At 61.4% G+C, this 27779-nt stretch overlaps 2 protein-coding genes across 4 annotated transcripts; both read right to left on the bottom strand.

Moving 5' to 3' along the window:
* Positions 1-354: 354 nt before the first annotated feature.
* CBX8 (chromobox 8) lies at positions 355-4682 on the bottom strand. 3 transcript variants are annotated; one of them, XM_080629287.1, is made up of 6 exons: positions 4555-4682; positions 4148-4191; positions 3975-4040; positions 3809-3899; positions 3038-3634; positions 2795-2945 (listed from the first exon to the last, which is right to left on the bottom strand). In XM_080629287.1, exons 1-6 carry the CDS (start codon positions 4621-4623, stop codon positions 2928-2930), a joined length of 885 nt encoding a protein of 294 aa, XP_080485413.1. In that variant the 5' UTR covers positions 4624-4682; the 3' UTR covers positions 2795-2927. The 3 variants fall into 3 exon arrangements, with proteins under 3 accessions (XP_080485411.1, XP_080485412.1, XP_080485413.1); XM_080629285.1 differs by having other exon boundaries at positions 355-3634; XM_080629286.1 differs by having other exon boundaries at positions 355-3634; positions 3809-3875.
* Positions 4683-20452: 15770 nt separating this feature from the next.
* Positions 20453-24391, bottom strand: CBX4 (chromobox 4). Its single transcript, XM_080629682.1, has 5 exons — positions 24302-24391; positions 24175-24218; positions 23377-23442; positions 22755-22821; positions 20453-22310 (listed from the first exon to the last, which is right to left on the bottom strand). The coding sequence occupies exons 1-5, from the start codon at positions 24368-24370 to the stop codon at positions 20985-20987; spliced, it is 1572 nt and encodes a 523-aa protein (XP_080485808.1). The 5' UTR covers positions 24371-24391; the 3' UTR covers positions 20453-20984.
* Positions 24392-27779: the final 3388 nt, after the last annotated feature.

Genomic DNA, 27779 nt, shown 5'->3' with positions numbered 1-27779 from the left:
TCCGCGCCTTGCGCCGGCGGAGCAGAAAAAGGAGGTTAATGAGGACACAGCTTAAACCCCACTAAACCCAGCCCGCGCCCGTTCCGCTCCCCTCAGCGGCATATTTGAACACAAAGGCCGGGCCCGCAGCACCCCCGCCCCATAGAAAGGGCAGAGTGGCGGCCCCGGGACCCGGCCCCCTTTGCCCGCGGTGTGGCGGTAGCTTCGGGGCTGTTCCCAGTACCGCAGGACCCGCGGGAATGACCCGGAGCCCCATCCCCGCCCAATCTGGTCCCGGCCCGCCTGTGCCCCGGGGAAGGTGGGAGCCGCCCACCCCACCGGGCCCCACCGCACGATGGTCCCAAGTCCCCCTCTCACCCCAGGGCCACAAAGGGAAGACAAACACGTTTCTATTTACAAAGTATATATTTAAACTCACATAAAAAGCAGATCTCATACGGACATTCACAGCTGGCAGAAGACACGTAGTTAAGCTTCACTTCAGAGACTGAGATTTAGCCAAATCGGGTTTTTATACAAGTCTTAGATTTAAATAGTTCACACACACACATCCCCACGCACACACACTCAGTATATACGTTGCTATATACATACACACATATACACCCACATGTATGTTTTGCCCCATATACACGTGTGTTGCGACACACACGTACAGGCAGGATGGAGCCATGTCCTGGCCAGGCAGAAGCACAGCTCTGGGCTCTTCTGCAAGGGAGGAATCCTCCAGCCTCAGACATGGCAGTGGGAGGAGGGGCAGCTCAGTCCCATCACCATCCCTCCAACACGACACGTCCCATGTGAGCTGCCCCAGCACCAGCACCAAAACAAGCACATTGGTTTTTCGTACAATCAGTTTAAAATCTCAATTTTTACAAAATACGCCTTAAAAAAAGGAACAAAACAAAACCTTAAAAAATAAAAAACCAACATAGAACTCAGAGACATGCTCCCTCTGCACAGCCAATTCAGCATTCTCCCACTAGACCATCCAACAGATATCTCACAAGAAGGCAACCAAGCAAGATGGGCCCAAAAGCAAAGGACTGCTCCTCTTCCCAGCCCTTTCCTGGCCCATCAGGCTCCCTGTGCTGTCACCCCATAGAGCTCTGCACCAAGAACCTTCTGGAGCTCAACTGGGGCAGTGATGAGGAGAGACAAGAGCGACTTGACCCAACATCAACTTGTGCTTTCCAACCCTGAGCAATGCTCAGAGCAAGGACAGGGACACCCGCTGCACCTCAACCAAAATCACAGCATGGGCCAGGGACCTGGCTCCCCATCCAGGCCAGGCTGCAACCGAGCCAGGTGAGCAGGAGGGAGCGGAGCAGGGGACACAGCCCCCTGATCCCCCCATGGCCGCCACTCAACCTGGCCAGGCAGCCACCCAGCACCACAAACCCTGCCCCAGGCTGGGGAGAAAACCAGCCTGGTCCGCGAAGCCTGGAGAAAAGAGGCAAAGGAACCAGAGCCAGGCCCGGAGTCAGCTGCGCACGCACGGGAATATTTTGCCTCTCGGCTATTGTTTAACTAGCATAAGAAAAGGGAAATATTTATTGTCTCTGAATGCATAAAGGTGGCTCTGGGATTTGTCAGAGATGTGGGTATTATAACACACTTGAACTGGAGCCTTCCAGCAGTCTGCAGTGAACTGTGTTTGGGAATAAAAACCAAAAAACATTAAAATCATCCACTTTCTATAGTAGGATAAAGCATCTAAATACGGGCAGCGACATGCTACCCTCCCCAGCCCCTCCGGCATGCCAGGAATGTAAACAGAGGGGGTTTGGGGTTTCTTTTTCGAAGTGGGTGGGGGAACAGAATCAAGCGACCAGACAAAATGAAAACAGATTCTCAGCTCAGTCCCATCTCCCACAGCTGCTACGACAACTCTATTAAAGTGCATTTCAGTACCACCCCGCTCCAGAACCTCACACACAGGAACCTCCTCTGCCTCGGCAAGAAAAGGTGATTCAAGTTAATACTCTGCTAGAACAGCTTGAGCCTTTTTATGGATTTCTGCTTTTCCCCACCCCGACTTTTAGCAACATCCCTTTTTTTTTTTTCCTCTACATCAGCCGGGAAACACCCCCTCCCCAACAATACTGGAAGTTCAAGTGCTTACTTCAGCTGTCAGGGCAACAGCTCTGGACACAGCACACACTTGATTGTACAAGCAACACCTTATATCACAATCAAGAAACCAGGGCACTCTGCCCTCGGAGGGACCAACACGTCCCCCTGCACCATCCATAGCATCACATGAAAAAAGAAGAGTTAAAAAAAACCAACCCAGGACATAATTCGCTATGAACAGGGTTATGTACACGGGCTCCTGTGAGAGAGGCGTGAACTCCGTTAGTTCTCAGTTTTATTGTCCTTTCTAAGAGCAACTGAGCAGTCACTGTTGTCTCCATTTAAATAAAACAACTCAGAGTTGAAATATATATAGATATATATATATAAGCATTTTTTTCTTAAATAACATATTTACATCTAATAGAAAATATAACTCTAGAGATAATCTTTCCAACGAAATGTAAGACGTAAAAAAACCCAAAAGAATAAAGGAGTTAATGAATTTAGGACAGTTTCTAAATCCTCTCCAAGACAAAAAAAAAAAAAAAAAAAAAAAGCCAAAAAAAAATCAAAAACAAAACAAAACAAAAAAAAACCAAAAAAAAGGAAAAAAAAGAAAAATTTAAAAAAAAAAAAAAAAAAAAGCGCCCCACCAAGCTCTACCCAAGCTTTTGTCTGGATCTGACCAAAGAAAACCCCAGCACCACCTCCAACAAATTCATCGCTTCTCCTTAAAGAATCCTTGGTCCGTGCTGCTCTCCTTGATGGTGACGGTCAAAAAGTTAGAGGTCACATCAGTTACCACCACCTTCTCCAGGTTGTTGAGCGAGGGGCTCCACGACTCCTCCTCAGGGTCCCCCAGGATCCTGGAGACGGGGATCCTGGCAATGAGGGAGGGCCGCCCCGCCTGGCCCCCCATGCCATCACGGTACAGGCTGCCCACGGCACCCGGACTCACCGCGCCGTGCAGGAGCTTGGGCCCGCCGGGGTCCAGCCCCCCCTGCCCCTTGGGGTCCAGAAAGTCCGCGCGGTGCTTGGCCAGCCGCGGGGGGTAGCTCTCAGCAGCGCCCAGCTTGGTGCCCACCTCGGCTCGGTTGGGGCCGGGCAAGGTGCCAGGGAGGTCAGGGTCCTGCCGCCGGGCCAGCTGGATGACGCTGTGTCCCGAGCTGAACTTGGCTCCTGCTGCTGCCTCCTCCATCTTCCTGGCCTTCAGGTAGTCCCCCACCTTGTCCCCGGGATCCCCAAGTTTCCTCTTGGAAGCATCCAGAGTCTCTGCCAGGTCCTTGTAAAGCTCCTTCCTGGGCTTCGGGCCTCTCTTTTTGGGGGTCTCCCCAGGTTTCTCCTCCACGCGGATCACCCGGTCCCGGATGCTGTCTCCCTTAGGGGTGCTGGTGCTGGAGCTGCCCTGTGGAGCCAAGGCTATGTTTCTCAGTCCTTCCCTAGCACGGGACGTGGAGCCCAGCTCCTGAGGGGACCTGCCGGGATATGGCACCCGGATCCCTCTGGAAGAGTCGCTGCGGAATTCATAGGTTTTGGCTTTTGCTTTCGCCTGGGCCTGCAAAGGAGATAAATCAACGGGTGACTTTATTATCCTGCCATCCGGCTGTGTAATTACAACTTACAAGACAAGAGGCTGCCTTTGGCGAGGAGGATCCTCCACAGGGGCTGAGGGGATCCCGCTTCCCGTCGCGGCACGCAGCCAGCACATGCGGGGTTCCAATCTCCTTACCTTCAGCAGGAAGGTTTTGGGCTTTGGGCCTCTCTTTTTGGGCCCATATAGCTCCATTTCTCGCTCCCTAGAGGTGTTAAAAAAACCAAAGCTTCAATTCAGCATAGCTACAAGACAGCAACATATTTACAAGAGCAAGGGCTGCAGCGAGCAAAAGGCCTTGTACCTCTCCTCGAAGGCTGCAAGCAGACGGGCATCCAAGATGTTCTCCTCGGGCTCCCAAGTGCTGTACCTGCGCAGGCAGCACAGGGAGAGGGGCAAAAATAAATCAAATTGAAAATACAGGGTATAAATAAGGGGAGACCCTCCCACTCCCACAGCCCCCGGACCCGGACTTACTTCTGCGACCAGCCTTTCCATTTGACCAGATACTCCATACGCCCCTGCGGATGCAAAGAGAGAGGTGAGAGGAATGAAACGAACCCGTTCGGAGGCAAAACGGCGACGGGCGCCCGCAACAAAGCTCCCGCCCGCGGTTCCACGCGTGGGGCGGGAGGGAGGGGACGGGAGGAGCAGGGCGGGAGGCGGAGGGGAAGGGGGGGGGGGCGCAACGCAAAGATGCAAGGCTGATTAGAATCAGGAAGGCGCGGAGGGCGGCAGCGGGGCCGCCCGGGCATGCGGCGCGGAGAAAGAGCCGCCCCCAGCGGGCGCCCAGCCGCAACCGGGCCGCGGCGGCGGGGCCGGGGGCCGGGTGCTCGCAGTGCGGGGAGCGGGGGTGCCCCGCGGCGGCGGGGGGAGGCACCTACTTTGCGGATGCGGCGCTTGAGCAGGGCCTCGGCCGCGAAGACGCGCTCCCCGACGGCCGAGAGCTCCATGTTTACGCGGCCGCTCGCAGCACACAGGCAGCCGCCAGCGCAGCCCAGACCATAATACTCCGCCCGCTGACGTCAGCGCCGCGGCCGCCCGCCCCCCCCGGTCCCCCCCGCACTTGTTGCTGGCGGAGCCGGGTGGAATATTCCGCCCGCGCCGCATTGGCTCGCGCCGCGGCCCCGCCCCCCGACGTGCGCCGCGTCCCGATGAGCGCGGGGCGGGGCCGGCGGCGGGGGCGCGCGGGGAGGGCGGGGCGGGAAAGAGGACACGCCCCCTTCCCCCGCGCGCGCGGGACACGCCCCCCCCCCCCCGGCCGCGCCGCTCCCGGGGATCGGAAGGGGGCAACCCCGGTGAGGGGAAGAGGACCCGGGAGGGGGGGAGAGTGGAGCACAAAGACACAGCCCCCCCCCGGGAGAGCGAGGAGGCGCTGCCGCTGCCCCCGCAGACCCGGTGCGGGGCGGGACATGGATGGGGCAGACCGGACCGGGACACACACACACCGTGGGCAGCCCCCGCTGCGCTCTGCGGCCCGGCGCGGCGGGCGGTGTGAGGACAAAGGGGACGGTGTCAGGGGTGGGAGTGCTCTCTCACAACCCTCCCTGCTCGGGAGCGACGGCGAGTGTCCGTCCACGGCAACAGCAGACAGCACCGGCAGAGCGGGGATCAGCCGACTCCGGCTTCTCTGCTCCGGTTCCTCTCCCCGGAAGGCCGAGGATGCACCGGGGCCAGAGGAGAAAACAGCCCCACACGGGATCCGGTGTCATCCCTTTTGCCGTGTTACCCCTCAGCAAAATGAGAAGGTGCCACTCGGGGCAGGCAGCTGGTACCGAGACCTGTCTACCCCCCCTTCGCCTCCTCCCCTCGCGGTACCGCGTCCCGCTAGGGAGCCGTCGCTGTCTCCCACCACGAGTCCGTCCCCGAGGACACCACGGGAATCCGAAACACGCGTGTCAGAGCCGCAGGGAATGGGTCCAGCCTCCTGGAGAGCAGAAGCCCCAAGCGACCTTTTCCCTGCCCGAAGCCGGGCAAGATCCCGAACTGGGGGATGATCCAGAGAGCCTCTGTCCGCCGAGAGACACAGTATCTGCTCCTGGGGCTGTTCCGTGCGTGGGACCCGCAGCACCAAGGCCCGGTGCAGAGCGGGTTTCAGCCGCCGTATCCACGCAGGATGAGGCCAGGTGAAGTCTCTCCTAAGCCGGTCACACACCTTCCCCGCAGCTCTCCTCCGTTAAGCACCTCGAAGCCGCCGTGCTCATGCGTGGGAGATCCCACGGTGAGCATGGCCTCTAGGATCCGGTTGCTCCTGTTTCCTCGTAATGAGACCGTGGCTCCCTCCGCCCGGGGCTCTGCTTTGGAGGCGTTTTGCTGCGGGAGGGGGACGCCGAGTCATTCGTGGCTGCGGGACCACGTCCCCTGTGAGCCTGCCCAGTGCAGGGGCTGCGGAGCGCTTGCCTTCCGCCGGCCTGAGACCCCACCGGGGGGAAGTACCGGCTCCGGGCTACACTGGGACCGGCAGTGGGGACCGGCAGGCACCGATGTTGTCCCCGTCCCGAGGATCGTTGTGTCCTGGAGCTCCTGCCCGGTCCCGCCACACCAGCGGCCATGGACCTCCAATGAAGTCACGGAAACCGCGGTTCCCTTGCGTTGGGGGGGACTCGGGTGGGAGTCTCCACGGGGTACTCGCGGGGCTCGGAGCCTTCCTTCCTGCCGCCCCTGGCGGAGCTGAAGCCGCACTCACCAGAGGAGGGGGGACATCCCCCGCCGCGTTTCGCCCGGCGCGGCGCTGGGGGGGGGGGGGGCTCTCCCTGGCGAGCTAAGTCCCGGGGAGATTTTCGTTAATATCGAATTAATCGTTATTAATTAAGGTCGGTCGCGGAGCGTCTCGTGAATGGGCGGACACTTGGCGGCCGAGTCCCGATACCGGGATGATACCACGCAGAAAAGCGATACGGTGGCAACGTGAGGGAGGCCCTGCCCGGGGGATGCGGATCGTCTTCTCATGCCGAATGGTGCCCGTGCCGCAGCCTCGTCCGCTGCTCGGGGCTCCCGAGGCGGCAGCGCCCATCCTCGTGGCCGTGGGGTGCCGCAGCCCGTGGAAAAGGGTGTTTGCCCTCCATCTTCGCTGCCGGTGTCCCGGTGCCAGTAAGAAGCACAGTCCCGGAGCCGACGCTCCCCACACTGAAGCCATGACGAGCAGCGGAGCTCTTGACTGAGCAGCAGCCCGTCATCCACGCGTGGGGAGGCAGAGCGGAGCGGCCCCGTTTCTCCCGCCGCCAGTGAGCGCACCAGCCGCGGGAACAGCTCCGTCCCCAGCCGTGACCGGCGCGGGATGCACGCGTGGTCTGTGCTTGGCCCCCGGTTTATGGGGGGGGGGGGGTGTTCGCAAACGAGAATGGCGTGGGGGAAGCAGCGAGGAGAGGCCGCCGGTGCGTAGGGGTCCGGAGGGAGCTCACGGGCCATGGGCCAGCCAGGGCCGGGGCTGCAGCCACGCATGGGAGTCTTGTCCCGGAAGGAGAAGCGGGACGGAGCAGCCCCGGAGCAGCGGGAAGAGACAGCGGCGGCGGGACCGTTTCAGCTCCCCAGGGCAGTTCCCCTCGCTGCCGGCCGGGACTCAGAGATCCCCTTCGCCGGAAGCCGGAGGAGCTGCCTGGACCCCCTCCCGCCCTCCCAGGTCACCGGGTGCAGGAGCGGAGCCCGGACACCGGCCGCCCTCCGCGCTCCCGGGGTCAACGGCAGAAGCTGCCCGGGAGCCCCAAGGGACCTCAGCCGGGGGGGGGGCTGTCGCCTCTGCTTCCCCCACGCAAGCCGCCGGCTCTGCCCCTGCCCCGTGAGACCCGGGTCTCGGCGTGGACTCGGAGACGACTCCGGCCCGGCGAGGGCGTGTGCAGCCACGGCGAACCCCGTGTTCCGTCCATCTGAATCCAAATCCGCTGCTCTGTCGCAGGGTCTCCGCTACCCCGGCCCGTACTCGTGCGATGAGCCTCTCGGCTGTCAGCGAGTCCCCGCGGGTCACAGCGTCCGGCTTCCACCTCTTTTCTTACTGCGCGGGGGCTGCCACGGCTATGGGATTTGCAACGAAACCGGGGGTCTGCTGCCCCCCTGGGACCACGCGTGGGGCAGCGAGGCGAGCACGCGTGTCCGAGCGCGGCGGCGAGGCGGGAGGGAGCGGGATCCGACCCAAATATCGTCGCGATCGATCCCTGCGGCTTCTGTCCGCTTTGGTGACCGTGCTTTGGAAGCTGCTCCGCCCCACGGACACCCTCGCCCGGGACTGCCAGCAACCAGCCCAGCTCTCTGGCCGGCCCGGTTCCCTGGGCGGCAGAGGATGCCGGTGTCGGTCGCAGACACGTTCACGCCAGGGTCGCGCTCCCCCGTGTCCTTTTCTCCTGGCAAACCGAGGGTGGTCCCAGCGCTGCGGCCGCGGGGGAAAGCGGGGACCAAGAGAGTCAAACTCAGTCCCCCGCCTGCCCGTTCCCGAACCGACCCCGCAGGAACTCGCGTCCCGAGAGAGGCACCTTGCAGCCCGGCCGGGCAGCGGGTACCGCCGGACAGGGCAAAACAAGCCCCGGAGCCTCGTTTCACGATAGCTCCCTGCGTGTGTGGACACCCTGAGAGCGGCAGGTCCCCAGTTCCCTATCCGCTCCGCCGCCCGGTTCTGCTCCGGGCTTCTCCCGGTGTGGTCCCGTCCGTGATCCAGCTGGGAAAACGATTCTCTCCACCCGTGGCTGAACGGAGCAGGGACGAGCCCCGGGGCAAATCCACGCTGTCCCGGGCCGGTGCCGGGCTGTCCCGGTGGGGAGGGAGAGGACTCGGGGACCCCGCGCCCCGCCGGCCCCCGGCCTCACCAGGTCTGGGTCACCCTGGCCGCCCGCCCGTTGCCTTTTCGTTTCCGAGCCGCTTGGGGCGAAGCGGGGAGGCAGCGACCGACCCCGGGCTGCGGCACCTACGCCCGACGTTGGAGCAGGAGAGGAGACGCTGCTGTACAAGGGGCTGCGGTCACGCGTGGGCTCGCTGCTGGTGAAACCGGGCCGCCCGCCTCATTCCATCCTCGCCTGTAGCTCCGCATCCCCCGGTGCTAACGAGGCTGCTGCCAGCGGGGTCCTGCGGGTGCCCGGTCCGCAAAGATGAGGTCTCCGGGAGTACCCGTGCAGCGCTGCCCAGCGGGGCCTCTCCTTCCCGCTCCCGCACCCAGAAATTCCCGTGCGAGGAAGTTTCCGTATCCACTTGTTTGACATAGAATAGTTTGGGTTGGAAAGGACCTTAAGATCATCCAGTTCCAACCCGCCTGCCATGGGCAGGGACACCACACTAAAACTGACGTCGAATTGAGGGTGCTGCTCTCCCTCCTCCGGCGCTCGGGATGGAGCAGCCGAGAAGGTGGGAAGGGCTCTGCAAAGCCTCCGATCTGGGGGATACCCACTCCGGGCTGTGCTAGCTGGAGCACGCCGAGCACCGAGAGGCTGTGGGTGCCGGGCAGAGCCGCTGCTCTCCGCCCCGTCGGCCGTTATTCACCGGTTACCGTGGCCTTTGCCAGACGGTGCAGGGACCACACAGGTGAGCAGCCCCGGGACAGAGCGGGGCATCCTCCCCCACTGGCAGCCGGTGCTGGAGGACAGCAGCAACCCCGCTAACCGGGACTGCAGAGCCCCGTCTGGTGCCTTCGGTTCAGTTCGGCCGGCTCGGCCCCGGGGGGCGGGCGCGGAGAGCAGTGGGCACGACCCGGGCTCGTCCCCAGAGTGTCGCCCGGACACGCGACACTTCCCGCCGTCCCGATTAATTCCAGGTGCTTTCCATAGGTGGCATCGTCCTCCTGGAAATGGCGGCCGCGGCGCAGCCGGTGGCGATCCCGCCACCCCGAGGGGCACCGCAGCTCCTGCCGATCCCGAACCCTCAGCTCCGCCGGCTGCGGCGGGGCCGAGCGTCCGCCTGCTCCCGCGAGTCTGAGAGCGGAGCCCCCAACCGAGGAACTCTGCAGGGACATACACGGGAAGCCGAGAAGGCAGTGCGCCCGCTCGCCGTGGTCCCAGCGTGCTGACACGCACCAGCAGCACCGGGGCCGTCTCCCGCAACTCCGCGGGTCGCACCGATACCACCGCGGGAGGAAACCGCCGCTCCTGGGCGCGCGGGAGGGCCGCTGCCTGCGGCGAGTCCGCAACACAAAAGCCCTTTTGTTACCGAGGTTTCTGGATTTGCTCGTTATCTGTAGGAACACGATTCCGAGCGGTTTGCAGCGGGGCCGGGGGGGGGAACCTAAGCGAGCGGTGCGTGGGGCGAGGAAACGTCAACGGTTCGGGATATCCCCCCCCCTTTCATTCTCCCGTCCAACCGAGGCGGCTCCGTCCCGCCAGCGCTGCTCGACCACCAAGGGTGGACGAAGGACGAATCCGCTCCTCCCGGGCTGCGGCTTCAACGGCCACGGAGCTGCCATGAGTGGGCAGCGACCACCCGACAGCCCCGGCGGGGCGGGACGGACCGTGGTGTCCAGGGCTCTCTGCCGGGGGAGATCTCGGTTGGGATGGGACTGATGACAGTGGGGAAGACGGGAACGGCCCGGCCCGACCCGACCGCGCGGCCCCGCGACTCCGCTTTTAACAAAAGCAATTAGAGGTGAAGCGCGGCCCATTTGCATTCCACCGAATGACCGGCGGTGGCTTCCCCCAGGGCGGGTCTGTGGCGGGACCGGCCCGGGGCAGTGGGGGGAAGCTCCGGTTCCGGCCCCGGTCCCCGATAGCCCCGTCCCGTCCCGCCCCGTCCGCCCGGCCCCGCCCACTCCTCACAAGGTAGACGCTGTATTTAGGTTCATGCCCTTATATGGCGATGAGCGCGGCGCCCCGCGGACGGCGCGCACCATATAAGGAAGCGGTGGCAGAGCCCGGGATGAGCTGGTGAGCGCTCATTGGCCCGTTGGTATCGCAGCAACCGGCTCTCACGAGTGGAACGGCCCCGCGCGCCCCCACGGGGCCGGGACCCTCCCCCGCGAGCTGACTGTCCCCGGCTCCCACGAGTGACAGCGGCGGGACCCCCCGTGTACACCCCCACAACCGGATCCCTGGCCCCACTGCCCCGCCCGCCCCGGGGCTCCCGGACCGCCGCCTTCCGTGAGCACCGACGGCTGCCCCGAGCTCACTGTGCTCCCGTAGTGCGGAGGGGCCGCCGGTCCCAGCCCTGTTTCCGTAACTCGGGTCACGGAGGTGAACGTGTCCGCCCCACCGGGCACACAGACCGTGGGGTTTCGCTGTGCCGAGCGGCACCGGCGGCGGGGAGCCTCAGGTCCTCCTGTAGGCACCGGCGTCCTTTGCACCGTGCGCGGCGGGGCCTGAGGTGTCCACGCACGACGCACGCCGGTGCCACGCTCATCCCCGGTAGAGGCAAAGCGCCTTCCCGTGTCCACAGTGCGGCCCGGCAGTGACAGCCCGTGGGGGGGAGATCGCACTCAAGCGTGTCCGCTCCGTCCCCGTGGACCGGCACCGGGGGGCCGCCGCAGTGGCGGGTGGGGAGTAGCGACACGGCTCGGGGGCCGCGGGGTTCAGTTTTCGTTGCGGCTTCGCCGGTGCTGTGACCGAGCCGCGCCCCCGCCCTGGGTTCATTTCTTTTAGTTCATTTTTCTTTTATTTTTATTATGATTTTTTCTTCGAACGGGGCGCGGCCGCGGGTACCGCGGGGTTCCCGTTCCGCCCCTCCGCCCCGGTGGGCACCGGGCGGGGGCTGCTGTCCCAGCGCCGCAGGGAGCCGGGCGCGATCGGAGCGGGCTGCCCCGTGCCCCCCCCGCTGCGCCGCAGGTGAGGACCGATCGGAGAGGCTCCACCCGGTGCCGGGTCCTTCCGCCCGCACCGCCTCTGCCTGCCCCCTGCGCCGCCCGCAACGAGGTTCCCCGGTGGAGGCCGTGGCCGGTGTCGGGAGGTTGCGCCGTTTTCTTGCCGTCCCCGTTCCCCCCCCCTTCATGGCAGGATTCAGCGGGCTCCGCCGAGCAGCCATTTTCTGCAGCTGCGTCTCCACCGGAGCTCTGCCGGGCGGCGGGGCCGGGCGGCGGTACGGCCCGGGGGGGCCACCCCTGCCTCGCTGCCCGCCGCCGGTTCCGGACGCCCGGACCTCTGCTGGTGCAGGGGAACGGTGGGGCTTCGCTGCAGGGCTCTCCGTGACAATCCCACCCTTTCCCCGCCATTTTGTTACCGTGCTGGCGTTTTCCCAAAGCAGAGACAGAGCGAGAGCCTTGGGAACGGGCCCCCGTTGTGCTGGGGCTACCGGCCCGCCCGGCCCGGGGCCTCGCTGCCCGCCGCGCCCGGAGGCGCGACAAGTCCCGGGATGCCCGGTAGCCGCCGCTGGCTCCTTCCCACCGGCATCGCCCCGCTGCCCTTAGCGCCCCGCGCACGCAGCTGCCGTGGTCGTGGCTATCTGAGTCCACGCAAGACCCGGTCACTCAGGGTTGGCACCGGGCGCCGGGCAGCTTGCACCGGGTGAGGGAGCCCGGAGCGAAGTCTGCAGCCTCCCGTCCCGAAGGGCCGGGAACGCGGTGGTCGCCGCCTTTTGCTCGCCCCACGGGCAGCGCAGGTGCCCCGACGTCCCCGTCGGGGACATCACGGCCACTTCATCGGGGTGAAGTGCGTCGGGAGCCGACCGAGACGGGCCGCTGGACTGAACCGGCCGCTCGGGGATGGACGGGCAGGACTGTGTGTGCCCCGACGGAGCGGGCCGATGCCTTCACCCGCGGGAGCAGAGCTCGGAGCGGCCGGTTCTTGGCCCGGTTGGGCTCGTGGAGCGGAGCGGATGCGGAGGGCGGAGAAGGGAGTGGGGAGGAAAGGAGGGGGCTCCTGCAGTGCTGCAATGCAGCGCCGCGCCGAGAGCCGAGCCCGCCGGCCCGGCCGTACTGCAATGCAGGTGTGAGACCCCGCCCGCCGCGCAGGGCTAAACCGGGCCGAACCGGGCCGGGCATCCCGTGCCGCTCCGGGCCGCCCCTCGTCCCAGCCGAGCCGAGTTGCACTGATCCTCCGCTTTCTCGCCCCCGTTTCGTTTTCCTCCCGCTCCTGCCGGGACCACGGGACGTTTCCTCCCGCGGCGGGACGCAGCCGCCCGGTGTCCCTGGGACTTCCCGCTCGCCCGGTGTTTTCTATGGGGAGGGTAACCGGGGCCTCATCCTGATCTGGCTCTGCGGCCCGCGGGCCACAACAGCCACCTCCCGCGGTCGTCCCCACTCCCTGGCTTCCCGCTGCAGCTTCGCTAGACTCCTGGACCGCTGTGAAGTCACCGGTGCTGCGAGTCTCCTGTCCCGGTCCTGCTCTACTCCAGCTTCTCCCGGGGGAAAGTCGCCCGTTCCCGTTCCCCCCTTCCTGTCCGCGCTCTCCCCTCCTCACTGTCCCGCTGCAAACAGCACTGCGTGTCCCACGCGAGACCATACGCGAGGAGGACATTTGGACACTGGGACACGCACCGTGGGGACACGCAGCACAGAAGACGCGTATGAGCCCCCAGAAAGGATGGGGCGTGCGGGAGCCTCCGCCCCCCCCGCCGGCACCACGGGTGTCCGTGTGCGGTCACGGCTGCCCATGAAACCTTCGAGGCTATCGGGGAAGAGGAATGAATCTTCTGGAAGCCACAGTGGATGAAGATACAAACCCAGCAGAGCAAAGCGGGGCTCAGGGTACATAAAATAGTGGGGGGTATATTAAGACTCGGGGGGGTATGTGTCTATAATCACTCACTGCCGTGGGTGCCTCCCTCGCCTTCCTGGACCCCCCCCGCAGCACCTCGGGGCTGAGCAGCCGGTCTCGGGGCCATGCAACAGCCCCATTCCTGCTCTTCCACCTGGATTTGAATTTTGATCATTATTATTATAATTATTTTCCTGACGCGGTGACAATGGCTCCGCGCCCCGCTCCCGCAGCCCACCCCTTCTATCCCACATCACATCTCAATCCCCCAATTTCTCCCCAGTGCAGAGGTTTACGGGCGGATCAAAACAGCCTCAATCTTCCCATGGAGGCTCCGGGAAATCCCCCCGCCCCTTTTCCAGCTCTTCGCCGGTATTTCAGTGTCTTGTTCAAGCTACCGGAGGCTGCTGCAGGGGAAGGCTCAGCAGTGCCACACACCGAGCAGTACCGGCAGCCCGCTCTGCCGTGAACCTCCCCGGCACACACCGGGAATTCCGGGCACCGGCTCCTCCCTGTGTGAGGGCTCCCCCGAGGGCATGGCTGGAATCGGTGTCCGGTGGGGTCGAGGGACCGGCTTTAAGCCACGGCTTGTCCCGGAGGTCTGGGTCCGAGCTCCCCTGGGCAGGCTGGTCCCCGAAGGTGGGGGAATGGCGGTCCAGAGCGATCCCCGTCGGTGCTGCCGGGGGGAACAACACCGGGCCGGGAACCCCCGGCAGGTTCCGTGCCCCCCTCCACGCGAGAAGCGGTGGAGCTTTGGGAGCCTCTAGGGAAGGCTCTGCCCCGCAATCCCCCACCAGCAACAGCCCTGGGTTACCGCACCCCTCCTGTTACAGCATCCACGGTTATTGCCCCCCCTTCCGTGACCCAGCACGTCCCGCGACACCGGCCAAGCCCCGGTCACACTTCCCGTACTCCCGGGAAGCTGCTCGCGGTGCTGAGCCCCCGCCCCGCATGTCCAGTTGTCCTCCTCCTCCGCCAGATCCTAGGCTACGGGGAACGCAGGAGCACAAGGCAAAGGGAAACCCGATTTTCCAGGGAAAGGAGAAAGGATTCAGACTGTCAGTTCGAGCCTGGGAAAGCCAAAGCCACGAAGGGCTGATGTGTCACAGGCTCGGGCGGGAGCGGGAAGGAATTCCTGCGATAATGCTCCTCTCTCTCAGCCGTTGCTGCTGAACCGCAAATTGCTGCTCGCAGCACAAACGATGGAAACGTGTCACGTTAGATTAGGTGGCTTCGGGTGGGTCCCTGCGCTGCACTGGAGTTAGTGCTGAGTCCTGCGAGTCAGAGCATCTTCAGGAAGCAACACCACACCCGGAACAAGCGGGTCTGTCCCGGGGCGCGGAGCGGGAGCCACGGGGGGGTGCCGCGGGAACGGAGCCTCCCCCCTCTTCGTGTTAAAACCGGCTCAGGGTCGGGTTGAGTCCTTAAACTCAATATAAGGCTTCACTCCTCCAGCCCCAGCGGTGAGGATCCGGTCCCTCCGGTGTGTGACCACCACCACATCTCCTCTGCGGTTTAACCAGTTCTGGTGGCTCCGGGCGGCAGCGGGACTGGAGCCCAGCTGCTCCGTATGAGAACGGAGGAATGCGCAGGAAAGGGGCTTCCTCCTTCCTTTCTCAGACTGTATGGAATCACTAAAGTATGTGAAAACTAAAGTGTATTTTGTGCTCCAAGATGCTTCGGTGGCTCCGTGATACTGAGCAAACCTTTCCTCCTGCCAGGACCAAACAGACCCTCCTCTCCTCAGCTTATGTCTGGGGTCTAGAAGAATATGATGCTCCTTTTATACATACAGACATACACACACACACAAATAGAAATTATTCCTTTCCTCAGGTCCCTGTGAGTCTGGGCTCTGACCAACCCCAGCAACAGGGACTTGGGGAGTGCATTCCCTTCCATGGCCCCCACCATGGGATGGGAGGTCTCCCTCCACCTGCTCTGCCTGTCCCCAGCCTCATAGTTTCTTCTTGACATCCCCAAAGCTCTGGGAACAGGTCCTGCCCTGGGGCTGGCATGGTGGAGCCCACACTGTGTGACACATGAGTATCACCCCATCCCATCGGGCTGGTGCTCACCCCCACACACCAGAGGACAGTGCTGGGGCTGAATTTCCAGCCTGGCTGCTGCTGCTGGTGGAATGTGGGCTGTGATTTTCTATCCTTACCTTCAACCAAGGGGGAATGGCTGGAGCCAGCGCCATCCTCTCATTCCCACACTCATGCTTATCAATGGCCATAAGGCCACTGCGCAGGGTAAGGGGAGAGGGCAAAGCCAGAGCCCAGCTCTGGACAAACCCTGGTCTCCCAACCCAAGGTCCCAGAGGTTGTTTCACACCTCTTACCAAACACCATGGTCCTTGCATTGTACATCACAGGCTCATCCCACTGCAGAATCAAATAGAGCACCCAGTGGCTCCCAGGAGAGTGGCAAATGCAGCTTTACGTTGGCTCAAGAACCTTTTGCTCAGCACAGTCTTTATGTCCAACATTAAATACACTCTGTTAGAGCTGGGATCTGCCATCCCAAGTGGTGCCAGTGACATCCCTGCAAAAGGGTCCTGGTGTTTGAGGAGATCCTGAAGGGTTTGTTTGTTGGTAATTTAAGTTTCCTTCTCTCCTCATCCTTAAAAACCCCAGGGGCCTGCTTTTGGTGGGGACGGCACATGGCCAGCGTGCCGAAGCCATGACTCCTGGGATTCAGGGTGCTTCCTGCCAGGCTGCGCTGTGCTGCACAGGATGTTTTATATGCCTGCTCCTTTGGTAAAAATAAATCTTCATGTTTGCAGTTTGCTTTAAACTACATCAAGGTGTCAGCGGAACTGATGGCTCCCTCTGAGAAACGACCTCAAGTAGGTGCTGGTGAATTGCTCCAGGGTGAGCCAGGATCTCAGGCTGTGATGGTCCCACTTGAGAGGAGCAGACCCCTGCCACCCCCCACTGTCCTGCCCACACCATCATCCTCACAGAGACCCTCAATTCTCTCCCATTTCCACACAAAGGTCCATCCCTCCAGTGTCCACAAGACTCCGTGCACCAGCACAGACCCAGGGATGGCTCCAACAAGCAGCTGCACCACCAGAATCCTCTTTCCTTCCAATCCCTCCTCCAGGTTGCTGCAGCCGCCACAGCCCCTCTCCCACATCATCCATCCCCATCACTCCCCACAGCAATCGGGGGGTCCCGGTGCAGGACCTGAGCCCCATCTCTATCCAGCATCCTGCTCACACAACCATTCCTCCTCTGTGCTCTGACACCGCCCAAGGCCAGCATGGAGCCGGGTTCAGGCCAGACTCCAGTGGTGGAGCTGCCTCATGAGCATGTGAGCTCCTTCATTTTCCCTTTAGCAGGGATCTCCCCCATGCTGGGTGCAGGCAGAGCTTTCCAGTGCACAGGGAACCCTCTGCAGCTGCTCAGCAAGGCTCTGGGAGAGCCTGGAGATGGTCTGGGCTGTGCCTGGCCCTGCACAGCCTTTTTCCTCTTGTGTGCAAACATAAACAGAGCAGTGTCCTTGTGGTCATCTCCTCCCAACACAGATCTCACATGAATCTGGGCTGAGTCCAAATGATCTTTATCTGCGGAGGAGATGGAGGATTTCCTATCGCCAGGCGTTTTCCACTGCTCCAACCAGAGGCAGCCCGGTGGGATGGGGGAGGCCAGGGGATGGGGCAGAACCAGGGGAGCCCCTCATCATCCCCTCGCACACCCATCCCTGTTCAGTGGTGGGGGCTGCACCCTGGTCTCACCCTCCCAAAGGGACACCAGCAACACCAATGATCACTGTAAGGGGATGGACCTGGAAAAATGAACAGTGGGTACCCCCTATGCCAAACATAACCATGAGTGCTTTACCTTCTTGCTGGCTTCTCCAACAGGATGAGATGCTGAGTCCACTGCGTTCGGCAAAGTCCCATACTCAGCTCCTGCCTGACATTGCATAGTGAAATGAGAGAACAGGAAAAATAAAGAAAAACCCTCGAAAACACATGGAAGGATTGCCTGGAGGACCTGCCCCCAGCCACCCATGGGCAAATGCAGCGAGTGCTCCAACAACCTGGGAAACCCATTGCTTCCTATCCACCTTCTGCCCTTCCCCAGGGAAGAGCTCCTCTCCCATTCCTGGTCTGGACCTGGAAGTCTCACAGTTCCCATGAGGCTGTTTATTCTGATTAAAAGTAATCAGCTCATTGTTGTGTGTTTATTTAATATCCTTCTCCTTAATCGCATCGCCACCCCAGAGATGCAACTCCTCTAACAAGCGCCTGGACACATGCTGACAGTGGGAATGTGTTTCCATCCACTCCCCTGGAGCAGGGATCACACCAGTGGCTGCTGAAACCACAAAGGGCCATGGCAATCACCGGTGATGGAGCTCAGTGGCTGGCTTCCACTCTGGTACGGGTGCAGATACTGGTACCCCCACAGCTGGGGAGGGGAGAACCTGAAAGCAGCTTTATACAGCACAGACCTGCAGTCCCTCCTGTCAGCATGGCCATGGATGCATCAGGCCCTTTCAGAAGAGCTAAAATCCGAACACAAATTCTCCTTTGAAATCAGCAAATGTTTGCCTGGAAACAATCCAAACCAAGCAGAGGTTAACGCATTCCTGGGAAATACATTAAACGTAGCATGCACCAGTCTTCCTAATGGAGCGCGGTGACTCCATCTCATCCTGGATCACTTTGATAACCTTTGGAAGTCGTAGTGGACTTCACATTAATTTGCTTGGTAACAGGCATTTAGGTTTGATGCACTTAATATGGAAGGAGAGCGGTATAAATAAGTAATTCATATCCTACACACTTAATCTTTCCCAGCCAACTGGCACAAAGCAAGGGGAGGGTCTACTAACCCAGTAACTACTTATCACATCTTTCACTGCACAGGAAGCTGCTGGAGTTGTGATAAACATGATCAAACTATTAAACCAAGCAGTATCTGGCTCTGCGGTTTCCGGGAAATGGTGCCTCAAACAACCCACAGCTCCTGCCAGCAGAGACAATGTTTGAGGAGCTCCTGGAGCAGCGGTGGATGCTGGGAAGGGACACTCGGGAAGCACACACTCAGAGGGACAGTGCTCCCTTGAAAACTGCAGCACAACACAACCCATTTCCAAACGTTAATGACCCTGCTGTGACCCTGCAGACAGCTGTGGATTGCACACAGGAGTCACACACACCTACAGACAGCAGGAGGAAGCTGTGGATCCAGCTCACAGCAGCGATGCTCAGGCTCTGCCCAGGCACCTGCAAGCCCTCGGCTCAGAGACACATCCTTCTGCTCGTGAGAAACCCCGATGGATTCATCCACCTTTGTCTGCCTAAGGAAAAAGTTCCCCCTTGGCAGCGGCCATGCCCGGCTCCTGCGCTGTCTGTGGAGCAGCACTTCCCCTTTCACAAATCACATTTTGCATTCTGAGCATGCGTCTCTCTTCCATGCCATTTTTGTTTTTCAGATAACCATTAGCTTAATTAATCAAGGGAAATGCATCATTTCTGATCCTCTGCTCTGCCAGCCAAGCCTGGGACAGCAGGAGAACACTTCCCCTAAACTACCACTGGGTACCACCAGGTTCCTGCCCCAGCACCCACCCTCCAGCACCCTCATCCACTGCCACTGCCTCTGCCCAGCACTCACACAGTCGCTGTGACACACAGAGTTGATTAAAACCCTCTCAAGATTCAGCACAGCCAGCAGGCGAAATGTCGACTTGAATCAGGGTTCACCTATTTCCACTTGCTCTCTGTGCACATACAATCAGGTTTTGGGGTCTCCATGCAGGCAGGGGAAAATCACAGGCACAAAACGTACTGCACAAGTTCCCATTGACTTTGGAGCATCAACTGAATCATGAGCTGAGCCGAGCTGTCAGTGCTGACCTTGCCAACACACACAGGTTTAACCAAACACCTGGAGCCATCTTTCCAGTCACCAAGCAACAGATCTGAGCTATATCAGATCAAAACCAGTATCTACCACAACCACAGGGTTTTAGATACTACAACTCACCTACATCTTCAGCTCTGGTGCAACCACAGGGTCCACCTTACCCAAAACAACCAATTCTGATGGTTACAAGCTCGAGGCTTGTCCATAGACATCAACATGCCGTCAATGACAGTATTTCAATTAAGATCTTTCACAAAGAGAAATTCACTTCAAGCAAAAGCCCACCATGAGAAGAGCTGGCAGCAGAGGCAGTTGGGCAGACACAAGCTTGGGAGCACTTGACTCCACTTGGGAAGGCAAACTGGGGATCCGTAGGGCAGTGGGGACTGTGCGTTGCATCTCACCCACATGCAGACGGGCTCCATGGGCATGCTGCTAGGTTGCCGCCTTCACGTGAGCCATGTTGTAAAGAATTAATTAGCCTTGTGCTGGATTTCCAGTGGACTCCAGCAATTATTAATCCAGTTCTGAGACATCCATAGGCTTTTTTTTTGGTGGAATTTGGACCATCTTCCTTTCCAGAAGAGTTCAGCTTCTCATCTAACCATATGCACTGGGGATAACACAGTGTCAGGCTGACAATGAGCAACCACCCATCCATCGGGTGATCCACCTTCCCTGCAACATTCCAGCTTTCCCATCACAGACCTCATGCAGCCCATTGTGTTTTTGCCAGCCCACCTCCTGGCCTTGCTGCCAGGAAAACATGGGATACGTGTGCTACAATACATGTCCTTGCCTGCGCTCCTGGGGAGAACTCGAGGCTATACTGAACACAAGGAACCTCTGAGCCAGTTGTAACCTGCAGGTACCTGCTCCAGGGCTCCCCAGCCACCGCCTGCCCACACAGGGACACCTTCTGTATGCAGTAACAAATGCACTCTGAATCCCAGTGGGTTTTGTAAAGGTTTATAGTCCTTTGCAGTGATTGCATGATACATTTCTTCCCCCATGACACAGCCCTCGGACCAGGAAGCGCTGCTGGCAGCTTGCGCTCCACCTCCCAGCCACCCGGCTCTGCAATCCGATCTACACTAGCTGCAGAACATCAAATGCACTTTCAACATCTCCATTTAATATTTACATTCAAGCAATTAATAATTGGAAGCTTATAGTTTAGACATTTCTAATAGCAGCAATTTCTATAATAGCTCGTTTAGCTTTAGATAACCATTTTTTTTTTGCACATAGAAACACCACATGTGTACAGTATCAAAAAATATATACCAGGGATGGTCCTGCAGGTGGGAAGGAGGGGACGAGACTAACAAATGCTGAATGGTTAAAAAGGAAAACAGAAAATATTCATTTGATATAGTTTATAAGGTGATCTAGGGACTCCATAAATCTAGGCTTTATATTTCATTATATAAATACCTACAAATAAATATATTAGCGTGGCCCAAGAGCGACCAGCTTTCAGCTCAAACAATACATTTCAAGAACACCACGTACAAACGGGAGCAAGAATCACTCGACAAGTTAGCACTGTTAAAATATAATACTATAACTCTGAGTAACTGGCGGGCCCCATCCTCGTGGGCCCCGACAGCGGGGCAGGAGCAGCGGCGAGGACACCCCGCGTGGCGGGGACGGCCGCGGTGCCAGACCCTGTCCCGGCATCCCCTCAGCGGGGACTGCAGGCTTGGCCGCCGCGGGAAGGGGGCACGCGGGCTCCGGGGAAGGGGCACCAGTACCTTAGGGGGAGGCTGTGGGGCCAGTGGCCCCCGGGGCGTGCAGGCAGCTCCCACAGGGAGCAGCCACTGTCCCCCCTCACACCGTCACGTACTCCTTGAAGGTCACGGTCAGGCAGTTTGCGGTCACATCTGTGATAATTATATTCCCAAAGAAGGGCTTGAATTCCTGCAGGGACTCAGCCTCCTCCTCCTCCTCCGTGGCCTCCCGGGGCTGTGAAGGCTCCGTGGCTGGTTTCTCGGCAGGTGCCGGTGGCACCTCTGGTTTCACCTGCGCCAGGGCCAGCTCGCCCTCCGCCCGTGGTTTCACGCAGCGCAAGTCTATGGGCTCATCCAGGTCCGAATCCAGCAGGATGACCTCCGGCTGGGTGGGCAGCTCCGGCCGCTCGGGGGCCGGGGGGCTGAGGCAGGTTGGGGCACTGATGCTCCGTGACGTCAGGCGCTTCTTGCCTGCTTCCCGCTCTGCATGCGGCTCTGACAGGCAGCGCTTCCGTGAGCCAGGGCTGGAGAGGTTCAGTCCCATAGAGGAAGGGCTGTGCTCACAGACAGGATTCAGGGACCAGGGCACGAGGTCCGGCTTGGTGGTGAGCTGCAGGGGCTGCTCTGCCGGAGGAAGGGGCAGCTCCTTGGCCACAGGAGTCTTTTGGGGACTTTTCTCAAGCTCTGCAGCAGGCTGCTGGCCCTCATCCTCTGCTTTGCTCAGAGAGTTGCTGCCCACCACCCTCTCCTCCCCTGGCTTCCTCCAAGCCTCCAGCTTCTCCTCGCCACCCTTCTTAGGAGTCCTCTCCTCCGCAGCCCGCTTCCGGGGAGGCTCCCCAGACTTGATCTTCACTGCCTGCATGCCGTTCTCCATGTACTTGCTCATGACAATCACGATGCGCCCATTCTTGTTTTTGTTCTTGACGATCTTCATCTTGCCTCCCAGGCCGTTGCTGGTCACCCTGTCCCGGGGGGGAGGCCCAGTACCACTGGACAGGTTCTTCTCAGCTCCATTCTTGCTCTCTGCAGCAAGGCTCTTGACCGGGCCCAGCAGGTTTTTGGCTGGGCCATGAGCCCACTTGTCTGGGTGAGAGATCAGAGGGCTCTTGTTACTGTCCAAGCAGGCCTGGCTCTGTGGCTCCTTGCTGCTGGGCTGGTAATGGGGCTCGTACATCTTGGGGTCTGGCTGGTAGTGGTGGTGCTTCTTGCTGTTCAGCTGGTAGTAATACTTCCCTTTGCTGTGGGACTGGTGCTTCATGCTACTCTCCTTGCCGTTGGGCTGGTACTGGTGGTGCTTCTTGCTGTTGAGTTCATACTGGTGCTGCTGGCTCTTGCCGGAGGAGCCAAGATCCAGCTTTGGCCTGTTGTCCACAGCAGGGTCCTGCAGCCCAGTGAGGATGTTTGAGCGGCGGGCGAAGGAGGGAAGCTGCAACAACACAAAGCAAGGGGCTGTGGTCAGCCAGGCCCAGAGAACGTGGTGTCAGTGCTGCGGCAGGTGCCAAAGGCTCCGGTGAACCCCCCCATCCAGCAGCTCTGGTTACAGGACGCCGCATCACCGGGTGCAGGCGGCCCCAACTCACTCCAACTTAGAGGCTGTGCATTGCTCCAGATTAATGAAGCAATGAAAAGAAGAAAAGCACCCTTCAATCAGCTGTCTGGGAACAGGGGCTGAGCAGGACGTCGCTGCCGAGCAGCCTGCTAATGCTGCCCAGCCGCAGCAGGGCTGGGGCTGCCTGATGAGCTCAGCACTGGGGGCTCGGGGTCCCCGGGGCACCCGCCGGGCTCCCGAGCATGATGAAACCCACTGCAACCAGCTCCCAGGGGATGGGATGGAGCCGTGCTGTGGGGCCGGGCTTCCCCATGCATTTACCTGCACGACCAGCGGCTTTGGCTTCGGCCCCCGCTTGCGGTATCCCATCAGCTGCTCCTGCCGCTCCCTGCGAGAACACGGAGTCACAGTGAGGTCTGACCGGCGGTACACGGACCCCCGGGGGAACCCCATCCTGCATCCCACGCGTAGCACCCCAATGACCCCGCACGGGTGCAGCCGGGCTGCGGGGAGGAAGCAGAGCCCGCGGGCCAGGGGGTCCCGCAGGAGGCGGCGGGATGGGGACACGGCTGACCCGGGGAGGGACCGGGAGCCTGATGAAGGCGATGTCCCGCCTCCCGCCGCTGCGGCGAGGGGCTGAAGTTTACAGTTTGCGCCAAAACACTACAGGAAATAAATGCACGGAAAGCGAAAAAAACCCAGCGGCAGCAAAAGCCCAGCCCAGCCCAGCCCGTCCAAGCGCAGCGGCGGCGGCGCCGCCTCCTCCCCGCGCCCGCACCGAGTCCCCGGGCGGCGGGAGCGCGAAGCGCGGCGCGGGAGGACCTCGAACTGGAGGCGTCACCCGCGTCCCCAGGCGCCCGCCCCGCCGGGGCCGCGCCCCCGTGCCCGGGCCCGTCCCGTCCGGTGCCCGTGACGCACCCGCCGCCCCCCGCCCGCCGCTCACCTGTTCTGGAAGGCGATGAGCAGCCGCGGGTCCAGGATGTTCTCCTCGGGCTCCCACGTGTTGTATCTTGCGAGAGGGGAGGAGAACGGCCGTCAGCCGCGGCGCCCCGCCGGGAGGGGCCGGAGTCCCGGGCAAGGGGGTGCCCGGCAGCCCGCCCGCAGCACCGGGCCCGCCTGGGAGCGGATGATGGGCGCGGGTCCCGGTGGGTGGGGGGGATGGGCGGGGAGGGGGGGGCGGCACGAGGACGGAACTGTTTATTTAGCGCAGTTATTATTCCGGAGGAATTCGAGGCATGTCATGATGAAATTTTCCAAATCCCCTTTCCCGAACCCAGGAAAGCGGCCGCGGAGCGGAGGAGGGACCGGGCCGAGCCCCCCCGCGCCCCCCGCCCGCCCTGTCACGCAGCTCCCTAAGACCCCGCAGCAGCCGCGCTCGCTCAGCCGCCGGTGCCTCCGCCTCAGCGGGCTCCCGGGGCCGCCCGCCCGCCCGGGTTGCGGGTTATTTTTGCGGTTATTCCCCCTTCCTCCCCGCTCGCCCCCCCCGCTCGGTTCTGCAATATGGAGCCCGGCTCCCGAGGAGGGAAAGGGGGAAGGAGCCATTTTCTGGTGCACATCAGCCGCCGCCTGCCCGCCTCGCTCGGCTCCCGCCGCCGCCACCACCGGGCCCCGCGGCTGCGTCTCGCTGCCCGTCCGCCCGCCGCCCGGGCCGGGGCCCTTCCCGGGGAACGGAGCGCGGCGCAGCCCCGCCGCCGGGCCGCCCCTGCCCCGGCCCCATCCCCGCTGCCCGCTCAGTACTCACTTGGGCGACCATCCCCTCCATTTCACCAGGTACTCGACTCTGCCCTGCGGAGCGCGGGAGGCAAAGACACGGCGTCAGCTGGACCCACCGCCCGCCCGGTCGCCCCCCGCCCCCCTCCGCCCCTCACCTTTCGGATCCGCTTCTTCTCGATGCTCTCCACCGCAAAGACGTGCTCCCCCACCGCCGGCAGCTCCATGCTGCACCCGGGAGGGGCCACGCCGGGCCGGGCCGGGCTTCCGCGGCCGCCGCTGCAGCCGAACTGGGCTCCGGCTCCCGGCAGCTCCCGCCGCCGACCCGACAGACACTGAGCCGCGGCACCGCAACCCGTGCAAATCCCGGAGCGAGACGTCAGGGAGGCGGCGCCTCCCGGGCCCGGCTGCCCGTCAACGGCGGGGCCGGGGGATTGGCGCAGACCTGCCGGGGAGCGAGGCGGGGAGGGGGCGGGCGGCGGGGGGATGCGGGCAGCCCGGCCCCCGCCCCACGCGTGAGTCAGCACGGCCCTCGCGGGGGGCGGTGGAGCCCCGGGGCAGGTGCGAATCCCGCAACACCGGGGGGTGGGGGCCTCCCCACGGGGTCCGGCGACGGGGGATGCGCCCTCGGGAGGGCTTCACGCCACGTCGCGGGCTGCTGTGGGTCGCGGGGAACGGCGGTGCCCACTCCTTGCACGGCCCGAACCCGCTGCCTGCTCCCGAGGCCCGGCCCGCAGCGGGCCCTAGCCCGGCCCGCAGGATCCTTCGCCCCGCTGCGGGCCGGGCGCTGCTCGGAGGGTCCCCGTGGTCGCGGGCGCACGGGCCGAGCCACGCAGCAGCGGGGATCCTCTGCTGCAGGAAGGTCGGAGCGTCCGGGGAAAGCGGGCCCGAGGCAGGTGGCGGCGGGTTTCCCTCGCCCGGTGCCGGAAGCCGCGAACGGCGGCGTCGTGCGGGGACCGGAGAGCACGGGGCGGGAAGCTCCGCGCACTCGTTCTCGTTTGCGCGGATGACGGGGAGCGGGCTGTGGCCCACGCGTGTCCGCGCCGAGCTGCGGCTTGACAGCGGAGACGCCGCAGCCGTTCCCTGCTCTGCACCGGGAAACGTGGCGGTGCCAAACGGAAGCGACCTTCCCACCACTGGGCAGGTGGAGCGAGGCCGGCCGGGCACCTCCCGGTACGGAGCTCCCGCCGAGGGCACGGTCCGCTCCGGGCCTGCCCCGCGGGGGTCGGCAGCAGGGACAGCTCCCGCAGCGCCGGCGGGGAAGGCGGGCGTGGAGAGAACGACGTGGGGCAGGTCCCGGGGGTCTCTGCTCCTGATGTTGGCCGGGATCTGTCCCCGCAGGTTCCAAAGGACCGGAGCCGCCGCTCCCGGTGCGCCCCGAGGCCGCCCCGGGACCGGGGTCCTGTTGCCGCCGTCCCCTCTCCGCAGGGACTCTGCCGGTTCACGGACGGGGCGGCCGCTCCCCGCAACTTTCGCGGTGGTGCGGGAGCGGTGGGACTGAGCCCGAGCGGCACCGGGGCCCCGAGCTGCTCCTCTGCCTGGGGTCGGGCCGTAGCGCCCGTCCCTCCGAGAATGCGCCGCGTTCCCTCGGGGCCGGCCCCTCCTGGACCCGGGGGCACCGCTGAATGTCACCGCATCGGGGACCATAACAAAGACGCAGCCGCCGCGATCGCGGAGCCGAGCCAATAAAAAGCAAACTGATATTACAATTTTGATTTCCCTGGAGGGCCGAGGGGGCTTAATGTAAGAATTATTATCCATTGTGAACCGCAGCCCAAAGCAGCGCACGTGGCCACGCTTAAAGTCTTATTTTATCTATTTTTTAACTTAGCCGTTTTCCTAAGAACCACACATCCATTGAAATTTATGCCAACGGAGTTTGTTAACCCTCCCCTTTGACATTTCAAGCTTCTCCTGTTGCCAGAGGAGACAAGCTGAGCACAAACCACTAATGCTGGCAATAAAACTGAATGCCCAGAGACGAGCAGGATTTTGTGCGATTCCGCCCCAACTGCGGGCCCAGCCGGCCGGGAATGCTGGGCTCTTCCCAGGCCCCCGGCAGGAAGAGGAGATAAGGAGGGCAGGGGCTGGCTGCCTGCACATATATATAAAATACATATATATTTTTAACCGTGTGAGCAGACATCCTTGGCATTGTGGCAGAACCTGCCTCGGGAGCCCGCTGAGAGGTCACTGATGAAATATAATATTCAATAAATTAAAAAAGGTGAAAGCAACACCGAAAACCAACATTAAAAGCATTTAATGCTTTGTGGCTCCCGCAGCTCAGCGCCAGCTCCTGTCCTGTAGGCTTCTACAGGATGTTCATCTGCTTTCGGTTACCAGGCTGATTGCACATGATTCACAGTAATGATTGTAATGGTGGTGATTTTCTCTCTCTTACCTTGCTCAGATAACAGCAGCTCATGAACTGATACATCATCCCCTTTGTCGAGTAGAAAGAGGACATCTTATTTGAACCACGTAACATACCCTAAATGAGGAAAGGAGGCAACGCTTCCAGCTGTTGCCTCTTCTTGACTGGCTGGGGCATATCACAGGGATGAGAAAAGGGAGAGGAGGTTTCCAACCTAAAGAAACCAGAACCAGCTGCTGCCTACTGGAGCCAAGAGAGTGGTTGTTTCACACCACACAGATTATGATTTGCCTGTTTGGGGGAGGCACGAGGGGCAGACACACATTCTGTGGCTGCCACACACCGTGCAAGCTCTCAGGTTCCTTTACACCCACAAAGCATCAGCGGCCACAGGGCTCTGTGCCCAGTGGAGATGCCAGGAGCTGGCACAGACTAAGCACAGGGGCTCCAGCCACCCCCCACCTCCGTGTGCCCTGATTCTGCATGGGGCAGCCGCAGGGCGGCTGTATGACAAAACCTCCAACAGCCAGAGCCAGGTGTGCTTCCTGCAGGTGCTGGGAAGCCCACAGAGGCAATTTCCCCTCAGATATTCACTGGCCACGTTCCCTCCTCCTGCCCAGAGCTGAGGTCTGTCTGGGTTCATTATTTTCATCATTATTTATCAAGTTCCTACCCCAGAGCCAGGGCCAGGTTCTGCCCCTGAAACACGAGGTACTCACTTCCCCTCGCCCCGTACGCAGACCTGCTGGATGCTGCTATCAGCGGCACTGATTACACATGCCATCATTTCTGATGTTGCTCATTAGTCTATATCATTATTAGCAATTCAAACCAGCAATTCTTCCTCAGCTGTAACCCTCCAGTGCCACCGACATGACTCCAAGGCTGCAGTTTGGGTGCCCTGGTGGGGCCAAGGGCTCCTGCTGGAGCCCCAAAGGGCCGGGATCACACCAGACAAAGCACCAAAGAACAGAAAGTTAATTCATGAACAGTTACAGCATTCCCTCCAAGGCCAATCTTGCTGCGGCCAGATGCAGATTTCGTGACTCTTATGTGAGGGTGTCCTTGGAGGGGGAGAGTGCTGGTCCCTTTCATTCCTCCTATCTGGTCACCCACAGCCATGGCCAATGGGGCTCCTGGGTTTGCCCTTCTGCTTTTGTCTGCCCTGGTTCACATCTGGAGTTGTGGTCAGTTTGAAAACCAGGTTATAATACAGCCTGTGCTGAGGTCAACACTGTGCTGGAGACAAGAAAAGGACG

Source organism: Psittacula echo, assembly GCF_963264785.1.
Source record: "Psittacula echo genome assembly, chromosome: 14".
Taxonomy (NCBI): domain Eukaryota; kingdom Metazoa; phylum Chordata; class Aves; order Psittaciformes; family Psittacidae; genus Psittacula; species Psittacula echo.
The sequence above is the reverse complement of the archived record's forward strand: the minus strand, read 5'-3'. Positions and strand labels throughout refer to the sequence as shown.